This window comes from Vicugna pacos, chromosome 1 (assembly GCF_048564905.1).
Source record: "Vicugna pacos chromosome 1, VicPac4, whole genome shotgun sequence".
Lineage (NCBI taxonomy): Eukaryota > Metazoa > Chordata > Mammalia > Artiodactyla > Camelidae > Vicugna > Vicugna pacos.
Window position 1 is genome coordinate 32554512 of NC_132987.1, and position 14147 is coordinate 32568658.

At 32.5% G+C, this 14147-nt stretch overlaps 1 protein-coding gene across 11 annotated transcripts in view; it reads right to left on the bottom strand.

Moving 5' to 3' along the window:
- VEPH1 (ventricular zone expressed PH domain containing 1) overlaps window positions 1–14147 on the bottom strand; it is a 269370-nt gene that overhangs the window by 123169 nt on the left and 132054 nt on the right. For all 11 annotated transcript variants that reach the window (XM_072959777.1, XM_072959772.1, XM_072959740.1 and 8 more), the window contains exons 10-11: window positions 11299–11438; window positions 8405–8539 (exon numbers count right to left, since the gene is read on the bottom strand). In XM_072959777.1, the coding sequence (XP_072815878.1) occupies window positions 8405–8539; window positions 11299–11438 (275 nt within the window). The remainder of the gene's footprint in view (window positions 1–8404; window positions 8540–11298; window positions 11439–14147) is intronic.

Here is a 14147-nt window from a genome sequence, read left to right on the forward strand (position 1 = left end):
ATTATATATTATAAAATATACTATATTATATCATAATATATAGTTTTAGTATATATATAATACTTTATTTTCCCATCTTTAGACACTTAAGACTATTCACAGATTACTCCATCGTATTTTTTTCGTGTATCTAAGTTTTGTACACATTTCAAATTATTTCTTTAGAACAGATTCTTAGAAGTAAAATCACTGTGTTAAAGGATATGAATATTTTTAAGACTCTTGACCTGCATTGCTAAATTGCTTTTTAGAAATGTTGAAATAATTTACACTCTGACTAGAAATGTGTGAAAGTGTCTAAACTCCCTTACTCTAGCCAGCACTGATTATTGTCTTTTTAAAAATGGACTAAAAAGGATACTGTTATTTTAATTTCAATTTTCTTTAACTTTACTAATGAGGCTGTATACTTTTTCTGCACTCCGAGTCTCGTTGAATTATTTGCTCACGTCTTTGACCCAATGATTATTGATTTGCACAAACTTATAGTACCTTAAGGATATTGTCTTTCATACTTGTTACACATATTTTCAAGTTACTGTACAGATTTTGTTTTTATAAACTTCATATTTTTATGTAGTCAAATCTATCAGTCCTCTACTCTTAGACATTACTTACAGGTTTAGTTAAAAAGAAAGAAAAAAAGAAAAGTAAGTACAAAGGATAATGTAACAAATACCCATGACCTGCAGGCAGGCCAAATTTAACAAATACAAATATTTTGCTTCTGACTTTTTAAAAACAAAATTACAGATGAAATTCAGATCTCCTTAATATCCTTCCTAGAAACATTTCCCTTCCACCTTTCACCACTTCCTCATGATCCAGAGGCAACGCCATCATAAATTTGTTGTGACTCTAAATATGCTATTGTATTATCACTAGTATATATACCCGTATACGCAAATTTTAAAAAATATATGCAGTATATTGTGTATATGTATTGAAATGCAATATATTGTATATGTGCAGTCAAACTATAATAATTCTACCTAATAAAACTGAAAAATGAAAAAAAGTATATGCACCCATAACTGATGCATAACGCTGCTTAGTGCGTTTTAAAAATATATGTAAACTATTATACTACTCATATCATACTTCTGCAACTTGCTAATTAAAAATCAATATTATGTTTTCAAGATTTATTCCATGTTACTACATATAGGTCAAATTAATTTATTTTCACTGCCTATATTGCATGACTATACCACAGCATTTTTCTCCATTCTACTGATTAACATTTGCATTGTTTCTGATTTTTTGGTGCAATGTGTAGTTAATAACTGTACATATTTCCTGGTATAAGTATGTGAGAGTTTCACCTAGAAATGGAATTGCAAGATAATAGGGTATATGAATTTATAATGTAACCAGCTACTACCAGGCTGCCCCTTTAAAAATGTTGTAAAGGAAAATTTGTCTTAAACCTTGTCTAGGACAGAACATTTTTATATGTTACAATATAAAGCCTCTTTGTGGAAAGAAATGGGCATTTCTTACTTAAATGTTCTCACAGGGAAGGAAGAAAGAAAAGAAAGAAAAGGAAAGGAAGAAAGGAAGAAAGAAAAAAGAGAAAGAAAGAGAGAAAGGAAGGAAGAAAAATAGACTTGAGGTGATGAATATGTTAATTTACTGACGGGGGAACCCTTTGTGGTGGGTAATGGTTATGTATTTTTTTCTGATAAGCTTTAAATGTAATTAAGACTTCTGGAAAGTCACCTGCCTTGACTGTCAGCTATCTGTCATTTATGAATCTAATGACTGACTACATTTATTTTTTTCTTAAATACTTTTCTCTTTTTTTTTTTGAGTAGATAAACCTGTTTTATTCTCATGTGTCATGTATGAGTATTCTCATTTTTTCACATATTTGCCAAGATTTGTACTGTCACAATTTTTCATTCTTGCCAGTCTGATCACTGTAAAATGGTTATCTCATTTTAAAAAATTTAAATTAATTACTTCAATGATTTTTAGTGAGTCTAAAGATCTTAGGTGTTTTGGCCATTTGAGTATTTTGTTCAGTGAATTTTCTGTTCATGTTCTTTGCCCAGTTTTCTATTGGGTTGTTTTTCTCTTCTTTGTTGACTTGTAGGAGAGTTTTGTGTTAGTTACACGTATTTTAAATACCTTCTCCCAGGTTGTGCTTGCCTTTTAACTTTGTTATGGTGTATTTTGTCATACAGAAATTTAAAATTTTAAAATACTTGAATCTATTCATATTTCATTTATGATTTCTGTTCACTTATGTCTTAAATTGTTTCTTATCCTGAGGTCATAAAGACAAACTTTGATTTTTTTTTCTAATTGTTGTCAGGTTTCATTGATTACATTTAGACCTTTATCTGGAGTTATTTAATTTATTATATATCTGGGAGGAATCTTATTTTATCTTTTCAATCTGGAAAGTCACATGTCCCTGTAGGTTTTAAAATATTTCATTTTTCTCCTCGCTGATTGGAAATCTCTTTTCTGTCATCTACCAAGTGTTCACATATGCTTGGAACTATCTCTGAACTTTTTATTCTTTACCATTAATTTATCCCTGCAGCAATCATTTTATCACATCTTTAGCATAAGTTTTCATTTCCTAGTAGAAAAATTTTCTCCATGTTCTTTTTCAGAATTGTTTTGGTTATTCTCAAATTTAGGATCAGTTTGTCAAACTCCATGAAGAAATTCCGTTGCTATTATGATTGGAAATAAAATTGCATTTATAATTTGAGAGAAAATTTTCAGTTGTGTAATCAGTGTTCCTAACCATGAGAAGCACATATCTTTCCATTTATTCAGGTTTTTAAAAAATGTTTTTATTATTTAAAGTTTTTCTTCTTTAAAGAGTTTCACAGCTTTTTTTACATTTATTTCTAGATTCCTTATAGGTTTTGTGGCTATTATAAGTGGCATATTTTCATTACACATTCTAATAGTTATTACTCATATATAGGTATAATATTATTGATTTTATGTTGAGCTTATATCAAATAACTTCATGGACCTCCCTTAAAAGTTCTAAACGTTAGTTAGATTTTTTTGAATATTCTAAACATATACTTTTTTATTATCTGTAAATAATTTCCCTCTTTTTTTTCTATTTCTGTCTCTGTCTCTCTGTTTCTCTCTCCTTTCTTCTCTTTCAAACCTTATATTTCTTATTTGCTTTTCTTGACTTTCTGCATTGAGTGGGACCTCCAGTAAAATGGAATGTTAAATGTTGAGGGTGACAGCAGGCATCTTTGTCTAATTTCTACTCACAGAAAGTGCCCTTATGTTTTTCTCTGTGTATAAAACTGGCTCTAGGATTTTAATATCTATTCTCTTTTTCACTGGTTTTAAAAACTTTATTCATCTCAAATTTTATTTTATTATGGAAAGATAACATGAGATTTATGCTTTTAAATTTTTGTGTAAAATATATTATCACTGACTATAGATACAATGCTGTACAGCAGATTTCTAGAGTTTATTTATCTTGCTTGACTAGTCTAATTTTTTAAAATTTATTTTTAAGTACTTGTTTTATATGTAATTAAACAATTCTATATACATATTAATTGATCATATGTATATGTTAGTGTTGGTCTCTGGACTACATAGTCTGTTCTGTTTATCTCTGTGTTAAATCTTGCCATGGAAGTGGAATTATTTAACAATTATTGTTTTTATAGTATGTATTAATATTTAGGGAAGTTGTCTTCTTTCCCTCTCAAAAATTTAAAAACAAGTCTTATCTGCTTGTTCTTTTGCTTATATTTACCATCACTTCATAACGTATCAAAAATCATACTACTAGAATTAAAATTGGAATTTAGTTAACCTGCCTAATTAACTTAGGAAGTATTAACATCTTTGAAGTATTCTTTATTCCCAGTCAGGAACCTGGTATGTCACTATGTTTGTTCAAGTTTTATTTCTCTACATTGCCCTGTGACTTTAGGAAAATTAATCAGTCTCCCTTCTATTTACTTTACTCATTTGAAAATGGGGATAATAATATTATCTATCTCACAGAGTTGTTGTTGGAATTAAATGAAATAATTTACATTAAGTGCATAGGACAATGAATGAATCATTCTAAATGCCCAGTAAAAGTTAGGTATTATTATTTTGATGATGAATGCTATTAATTTGAATAGCTCTATTTTGATTCTCATATTATCTGAAAGTAATGCTGACTTTATCTCCTTTTTTCAAGTACTATTCTACTTATATGCCTTGTAATCTATTTTTTCAACACATTATTATTATTATTTAATGCCTACTATGAGCCAGGCATGCTCTTTACATACTCAAGATTCTTTCTGAACAAGACAGACAAGATCTCTCTTCTCATGGAGCTTACATTCTCAAGTTGGTCAATGCTTTTGAACAATAATAAATAATAAAGATTATAGTGGGTATTCTGATTTTACTCCTGTATTTAATAGAAACATCTTCAGCAGTTCATCCTAAGTGTAATTTTTCTTTTGTTATAAGTCAAATATTTATCATACTATGAAAACATCTTTTTGTTTCTAGTTGTTAACAGTGATCATTCATTTCATTCAGTCAACACATCATTGAGTGCCTATTACATGCAAGGTGATGCTTTGAGTGCTGGGTGTACAATGGCAAGCATATGCTCCTTGGGAAACCACTCTAAACAGGGAGACAGACATTTTATACATTTTTAATATAAAGTGTGTCGTTATTAAAAACAGATGTTGAATTTTATCAAATACTATTTAAATATCTAGAGATGATTTTTTTTCTTATTTGAACTATTGAACTGATGTATTATACTTATATTAAATTTTCTTGTATTTTTGTAACTTAAAAAAATTACAGCATGATATTATATAAGAATTTTCACATTTCTTCTCTGTGAGATTGATAAATAGTTTGCAAATCATAACTCGAATTTTATACTGAAAATTGTGTTTGATATTTGGAGAGTGTTTTCTAATGTTAGTCTGATCAAATTAGAAAGTTTTATATATATATAAATACATAGATAGATACATACATACATACATACATACATACATATAAATTTGAGAAATTATCCTTCAGGCTCAACTTTCCACCTCTACTCTGAACCTCTCTATACATCTAAGATTTGAATTTCTGTTATTTTTGAGAGAGACAGAGACAGAGCCAAGAGAGACAGGGAAATACTGGCTAGGAATCAGAATATTAGCTAACATTTATGGAGAGATCACAAGGGTTGCCGCTATTCTGAAAGCTCTCTATGTATTAACTCATTCAATCCTCAGACAGCTCTATGAGGTAGGTACTAATATTACTGCCATTATCCAGGTAAAGAAACGGGGCACTGAGCCAAAGGCTGGTGAACTGGAAAGCAGCAGAGCCAAACTTTAACTCCAGGTAATCTGTCTTCAGTGCTGACTTGGTTACCTACTCCAGTAGGTGTATGAATCAAGTTTGGCAGATTATGCTCCCATAACCAACACCAAAACTTTACTCTGTAACAGAAGATTGCTCCTTCCTCACACAAAGTGCGTGGTGGGTCTGAGTGGCTCTCCAGAGCGGAAGTCCTCTATGTGGTGGTCTGGAGTTTTAGGATGTGTCTATCTTCTGGCAGCTCAATGTCAACATTTGCTTCTACATTCCCCATGGTAATGTGAGAGGGAACATGAAGCATCACACACTAGCTTTTAAAAGCTTCCGCCTGGAGTGACACATGTCCCTTCTCATATATCATTGGCTAAAGCAAGTCACATGGCCAAGACTTACTTCAAGAAGCAGGGAATTGTAATCTTATAAGCCCAGAGTAGACAAAAACCAGATATAGTGGTAACAGCCCTGATGTTCCCATAGTGTATGCTCACGCTCTAGCTCTGCCAGACTAGGTATGCGACCTTTAGCTGGTCCCTATGCTTCCAATTTTAACATCTGGAAAATGACAGTATTTATTTATTTATTCAACTGGTATCCATTATTCATTGAGAGCCTACCATGTGCCAGGCACTGTGTGACCCTTAGAAATATAATGGTAAACATAGTTCAATCCTTGCCCTGAAGCAGTTTGCAATTCAAGAGATAACTTACTGTTGATTTTCAGTTCTAAAATTCCAAGATTCTATTAAAAAGAATTCACAATAACAAACTCTCCAGAGCATTATATTCTAGAGACCTAGGCATTTTCTCAGAAGTTTCTTCCTTTTTTGTACACCCAAACCAGTTGGCTGCAGATTTAATTCTATCACAGCAACAGACAACACACATGCCCATCACTTTCAAATCACTAGTTTATGTACATCCTGGCACACATGGTGAAAAGAAAGCAGATTGTGGACCATACTCACAGCTACTTTGAATTGAATGGGCAGAACACTTGATAAAATAAAGATAGTGGAGAATCAATTTGATTGAGAAATATCAGGGCAGATAAACTTTGCCACATAATGTACATTCCAGATATCAAAGTTTTTTCTATTACTTATGAGTAAACCAGATTATAAAAATTTTTAAATTTCTAAAACATTTTGGTCTGCAGTTACTTCTTACCTAGAGGAATATTTATTAGTAAGAAATGGAAGAGATATGAATAAGTATACTTGTGAGCATGCACAAAACTGGTTTGCCAAGTTTTTTTCCCCCCCTAATCTCTTAGGACTTGACGCAGCCTGCCAAGATTTCTTTTACTAGTTCCCTCTACTTACAATACAGTTTACAATGAAATATTTATAAGAATTTGAGGCATAGTCTTTAAACATGATGCAACAGTTTAAAATTTGAATGAAATATGCAAATAAGTCTATTCTACTTTGCATTGATGCAATTACGGCATTTCCTTTATTCTTCATACTACATGTCTAATTCTTAAATCAAGGCCAAAAAATAGTGATGCAATAGTTGGATATGGCTTCAGTGTTTTACAGACCATACTAACTGAACTTCTGACTAATCACGCTCATTTCTCATTTTTTTACAACCCTTCAGAACTTAAGAGATATTGAGTTAGTTTCACAATATAATAGTTTTTGATTAATTTGCTACTTGTTTGTTAATATTGAATTTACTTATTATTGGTACATTTGTTCCCCTTCTCACCGGTAAAACAAGGACAGAGACCACGATCATATATATACTCTTATTCTCTGGTTTGCTCAGTAAGCATCCAACCCTTATTGTTGGACTTTCTTGAAGGCAAAATAAGAATAACTAGGATTTTTCAGTATGGGAAGGACTTAGAGAAGCTGGTAATTTACTAAGGAGAGATCAATAATCATTCTCAATTCTCATTATACACATTCTCCTTAAATGATCCAATCTACTGTCATGACATCAAGTGCTACTTTTGACACTGAAATCCGTATCTCCAGCCATGGTCTTCTTCCTGAGGCCCACACTGGCATTTCAACCACTATCACCATCTGGCTATCTATACAAACAACTCACACTCAAATAAGTAAATCAGAATGATTTATCTTCTTCCTCCACATCAGCATCTTTTGTGGTCTCTCTTTTTCAGGATGATGCCATCATCCATTTGGCCATATGGTGCACCCGGAGTCAAACTTTGTTCTTCCATTTTCCTTATCAGGCACCAAGTCCTACTGATTCTGCTTCTTTAATAGCTCTTGAATTCATCCTCTTCCTATAACTTCCAACTTTAGTTCAGGCCTGTATTTCCTACCCAACTACAGTAATAGCTTCCTTCGTAGTCTTTCTGTCTTCAGCCAGGCTTCCTCTAATGACATCTCCATGCCAAGACCTGTGACCTTTCTCATGTGCAGATCTGATCATGTCAGTGGATGTCCACTTCTGGCTTCACTCTATTGACTGGATGGGTGTAGTTCCACACTCCGGTCCTTTCGCAGCTAGATGGCCTGCTCAGGAGGTCTCAGTCATCTGTGTCCTGAGAGTGATGCTGTTGTTTCCACACTCCTAAAATGCTCTTTCTCAAACTATCCCTGCCTGCCTTAATAGAGCTCTTTCTCACCCTGACCATGCTCTCTCTCTTCCTGTTCATGTTACCTTCCATTTCATGCTTTGTGGTGACTATAGAGGACAAGGTGATGGGACGAAGTATGGAGGGAAGAAATGAAAAGCACCAAAGAACCTAGAGCCTGATTCCCTGAGGCTTTTCCCCTTTCAATCCTAGAGCTGTCTTCTTTTGTAAAATATTTTCTATTCCATACCATGTGTGCAGTTTTTGTGTGGCTCGGAGTGGGCTGGATTATGTCAGTCTGTGAGCCTCAAAGGGACCTTGTCTACTAATATCACTAGGTCCTGGGTCCATTACAGCATGACATGAAACTCATTACTTAATAAGTGTTTTCTGATAATAATAAAAGAAAGAAGGAAAAATTGAACTGTTCAGGTAAGGCAAATTATTTCAAGCTAATCTTGAATTTGGGTTTAAAAAAACATGCCCAAGGCAAGAAGCATTTACCTTCTGCTGCGGGAATGTGGACTCCATCATGGCTGTTTCAAAGTTGTGAGCACCCTCTGTCTGGGTCTTCTTCCACAGGGCACTGAGGAATTGCACAGAATGACTCTGTATGGACAGGGGCTCAGGAAACAGACTCTGAAGGGGTATTAATGAGAGAAATACTGTTTGATTAACTGCAAAGCACTACTGAGGTTTGGTTTGAACTTTAACATGTTTTAAATCTAAATAAACAATAGAGAAATCTATCTTGAAGATCAAATATATGATACATTTAATGCTTTTTTACTTTTTAACAGAAAATTTATTAAATAGTATTTTCAAGATAGTTGATACTGATCTCTATAACTATGCCTAATCTTTATAATGGAGTGTTTACCTCAATCATTTCCCAAGCATGTTACTTAATTGGAAAATGGTTAATATAAATATTTATATTTATTTTTCAAAAATCTTGGAATTAAGGTGTAAAATTAAAACTAAAGTACAAATATCAAGTTTATTTATATAGATTAGATCTTGAAGAATAGACATTAAGTAACTAAGTCCATTATGCAACTTTTCAGATATGAATAGTGTGTGAAGGTGGTGAGGAAGACAAAAACTCCTTTAATATTAAAATGGATAATTGGTAAATATTCTTAGAGCCTTAAGATACTCTAGGTTTTGGACAATAAGACTTTAAATGTAAAAAAAGAATCATATCTACATGTATTTCACTGAAGCCAGAGAAAATAAAATTTTCAAAGGAAGATTTAAACTATATACTTACTAATCAATTATGTGTTTAATAGTAATTTACATGTTGTGATGCTATACCTCTGAATACAAGAAGTGTTTCAATTCAAGGGAACAATTTTATAAAAAATATAAAAATAAATGACACAAAATAATATGATACATATATATAAATACCATATATACTATCCTTTATGTGTGAGGTATACTAAGTTAATATTGGCTTATAAAATCCCATTTTCAATGTCAGTTGACAGTCCAAACATTGACTTATGAGACTTTCTAGAGGTCTGTGTATACAAAGTTTGTATTTAGTTAGTGAAAACAAATTTTTTCCAGAAGAATCTCATTATTATCCTCAAGATGAGCTGTTTCTTGTTCTAAGTGGGAAAAAGCAGAGGGTCTTATACCTTGAGTAAGTAGTCCACAGATTTTAAAAGGTTAAGAGCCAGTAACTGATTACGAAACCCAAAATGTGGAGACATCTGGGAATTTCTTGATTATTATCAGAAACTTATACAGCATATGATTTTTCACTTGAGGAGCAGAACCTGATTTAATTAATCTTCATTTCAAAGAGGACCATTTAGATTGGAATCTGTTAATCTGAGAGCTCCATGAGTGTGTAAATTGACAGAGAAGAGAAACAGTATGGCCAGCATACAAAGGTAGTACTGGGTTTGTAGCTATCAAGTCAATGATTTGATTTTTATTTACCCCAAAGTCAGGCTTCACCCAGATCACACAATATCAAAGGTGTGAAAAAAGAAAGAGAACAGTATAGTAGAAAGAACAAAGAAGAAAAGCAGGCTCAACAGGTTTTTTTGGTGATTTTGCTTAAAGAGAAAGACAAAGGATTAGACTAAGTCAATTAAATAAGACTAAAGGGGCAAAAGTAAAATCAAGTTTTCTTGGTTTGTTTTCAGAAAACTGACAACTGTTAAGAACAAAGCCAAAGATGAAACCAACTACAAAACCAGTGATGTAAACTATTTGAAAAGTATTAGTAAAGTAGAAGAAAAATAAGATCATTATTTCAAGAAAGAAAAATCAATGCTGTTTTTAATATTCACATATAAGTTGATTCACATCAAAATGTGAGTTATTCTTTATGCGATGTGATTAAGTGTTCTTAAGAAGACCCAATACAGAGAAACATGGTATCCCTAAAGCATGTCTAAGCTGTCTCTTTTCTTAATTACTACAGTTCTACTTTTCAACTATGATAAATGTAGCCTTAAAATTCATTTTTTTCTTAATAAGCATGCCTTTTCTTTAGAAAGAAATATAACTCTCTGGCTGGTGATTTTTGTAGGGCTCAACATAGAAATATTTTATTAATAGAAGTAAATACTATCATTTGGCCTAATTTTTAACCATTTTATAAAATTTGCATTCTGTTTTCTCGGCCTCCACCCTCCTTGTTCCTGCTTGCATCCTCCATTCTGCTTTTTAACATAATGTGAAACAGTGAAAAGATCACTCATTCTGCTGTCAGGTGGTCTGAGTTCTGTCCTTCAATTTTATTATCTGGAAAAATGATGTCTAAGATCCTTTCTATTACTAATATTTTATAATCTATATTCAAATTTTATATGCAAGTTTAATGCATTCAAGATAAATATTTCCAAATAAGAATCTCTTTTGATGTTAAAATCTTTGCATCAAATTCTTAATTGTTAAGTTCAAAGCTCCTCTTTATGTAATTTTACCTGTATACATAAATTCTATGGAAAAAAGTAGCACGCCAGTATCTTAACAATGTCAAAAAAAGATATGTCGATAGTAACATTAATTAGAGATTGGAAGACTGTGGAGGAAATAAAGGCTAGCTCTACATGAGGAAAGCTATTCCCCCAAATAAGATGTTTTTGTTGTTATTGTTGAACAAAAAGTATTTTCCCATTTGTTCTTCTTTTTTAAAGTTAAGGATAGTCAAGATATTAATAGGTTTGTCCTCCTGATTACTAATCCAGGGCCTTTTATAAGGAAATTATCCTAAAACATAGAAAATCCATGTTAAAAATTACTAATGAAATGTGAATATACTGCTATTATCTACATAGCAACCATGGTCAAAGAATAATTCAGTAAAAATTGTTATAAACTGATACCCCACTGTCTCATAAGGAGCCACGATGAACGCAGCTCATACACACCTGCTGAAATAGAAACATGATCTGGATCCATGGCTGAGGTTCTTGGCTGATGAGAATAAAACTGGATTTACTGTAGAGGCAGTAATGACCCTTCAGGGAGCAGGTGAAAAACAGCTTTGCTACACAACTTCTAACGGAATCTAGAAACAAATACACATAGCATTAAACATCAAATTCTTCCCAGAGTTACACTTTAGACTTCAACACACAAATACCTTTAGAAATACTTTCTTTAGTTTTCAGTTTGTGAGCCAATAACTTTAAACAACGGTAGAACATAAATGAAACGTAGATTTAAATAAAGATGCTTTAAGCAAGTTGCATTGTATAACATTTCAGAATGGAGTTATAATTTATAATATTTTAAAAGTCTAGTGAAAATTCTAAATCAAGCAAAACTAGAATCAAAAATAAAATTTTAGTTTCTGTGTGTATGGAATAACTAATATTTACTTTTGTACCAATAACTCTGTTAGATTTTTATATAATTATCATTTAATCCTCATAATTGTCGATTATTATCTCTTTTCATTTAAAAGGTTAAAAGGTCAGAGAGGTAAATGACTTAATCAAGTAAGATATAGAGCCAGGAGTTAGATCTAAGTTCATTAAAATCTAAGACCCATGTTTTGTTCATAAAGTGATACGACCTTCTGCAGAGTCATAATGTTTAATGGTCTTGAATCTCCCCAGCTGAGCTATCTATAGCTTCTGTAGGGAAAGGATGTACAACCCAAAATAAATTGCCAGTATCTTTAATAAGACAACAAAAGTTGTTCAGCCTTAGAAATATAACCTAAGACATTAATTTCTATGCAATTACTATATAATCAACATAATTCTCTAATCTGCACGTAAGACGAATCTTCTCATAAACCTAAAGAGCCATGGCAAATCAATAAAGAGGAGCTCTTTATAGATGTGTATAAATTGGGAATAATTGGTCTTTTTCATCCTCACATGTGGTAGAAGGAATTAGAAGAAAATTATAAACTCAGAGGGAATAATCAAAATAACCAAGCTTAGAGTCCTTAGAGGTGGAGAAAGCTGTAGAATCAGGTGAAGGAGGACTGTGGTAGTAACTTTAATGTCCTGTGATTCTTTGCTAACAGTTGATAACTGTGACCACTTTTCTAAATATATTGGATCTGAGAAACACATCATTCTTGGGATAATTCATGCCATTATATACTTTTTATTTAGAGATAAGCACCTTTTTAAAATAAAAATACAGTATGGCTTTGGTTTTTTGTTTTGTTTTGTTTTGTTGTTTTTTGTTTTTAAGCTGGTAGAAATATCAGAGTTGGCTTTATTTTTTTGGAAAAAAAGGAATATGTTAGCTCTTGTTTTGAATTTTTTACCAAACTTACACTTTGGAAATTCTTTCCCAGCTAACTAAGGGTCAAATAAATGTATATGGCTTATTTCCCAGGTTTTTCAACTGAATCATTCTTTTCCATATCCACACTGCACTTTTAGAATGATTTATAAAACTCAAACAGGAATATCTTTGCAGAAATTGCTAGATTGAAAGTATATGCATGTTGAACATAATATAAATAAATGAGCAACAAATTCAGAGGAGGCATTTGACGAACTTAGTAGGAAGGGATCTAATTTTCATTGACTACTTACTTTGTACCAAGGTGTAACAATAACAAATTACTCTTATGAAGTAGGTCTTGTTATCCTCATTTTATGAATAAGGAAATCTAAAGATCAAACTTTTAGGAAGCAGTTGAGCTGCAATTTGAGCCCAGATTCCAGAGTCTATTCTCTTTCCAGTACATCATCGAAAGGCTCAGACAAAATAGAGGTACTAGAAGTATCTCAAAAAGAAAGTATGGTTCAACAGAAAAATCATTGGCCCATGAGTCAGACAATCAGGGTCTTACTGGATAGGCTCTTGTTATCTTTTCTCCCTGTCCTCTCGCTTCTTATCTGTAAAATGAGGGTGGGCCAAAAGCTAATCTAGAATGCACTTTAAAATTTTTTACATTTCTATTTGCTTATTATCTTTCTCTTTCTCCTAGATTGTAAGCTCTATGAGGGTAAGAATTTTTTTATTGTGGTAAAATAAATATAACATGAGATTTGCCACTTTAACCACTTTTCAGTGTACAGTTCAGTAGCATTCAAGTTCATTCACACTGCTGTACAATCATCACCACCATCCACTTCCAGAACATTTCATCTTCCCCAACTGAAACTCTATACTCATAGAACTAAAACTCTCCATTTCCCTCTCCTCCCAACTCCTGGGAACCACTATTCTGTTTTCTGCTTCTATGACTACATTAAGTGCTTCATGTAAGTGGAATCATACAATTTTTATCATTTTGTGTCTGGCTTATTTCACTATATCAGAATTTCATTCCTCTTTAAGGTTGAATATTCTCCATTGTACGCATATACCGCATTTTGTTTATCAATTCATCATTCATCTGTCAATGGACATTTGGGCTGTTTCCACCTTTTGGCTATTGTGAATAATGTTGCTATAAACATGGGTGTACAAATATCTCTTTTAGACTCTGATTTCAATTCTTTTGGATATGTCTCCAGAAGTGAGATTGTTGGTTCACAAAGTAATTCTGTGCCTAACTTTTTAAGGAACTGCCATACTAGAATTTAGTTTTTAGCTCTGAAATTCAATGATTCAATGAAGGACTGTAGAGGGTCATGAAGAAATGTGTCTATGATGACTGCCCAAAGCAGGGCTGGACATTTGCCCAAGGCTGCCAGGACTTGCTCCTAGCAGTTAGTATAGGACATGGCAGCAGGGCCTATTAGAGTAGATTTCCCTCTCCTGTTTGACACTAGCCAGACTAGATTTCAGAACCACTGAA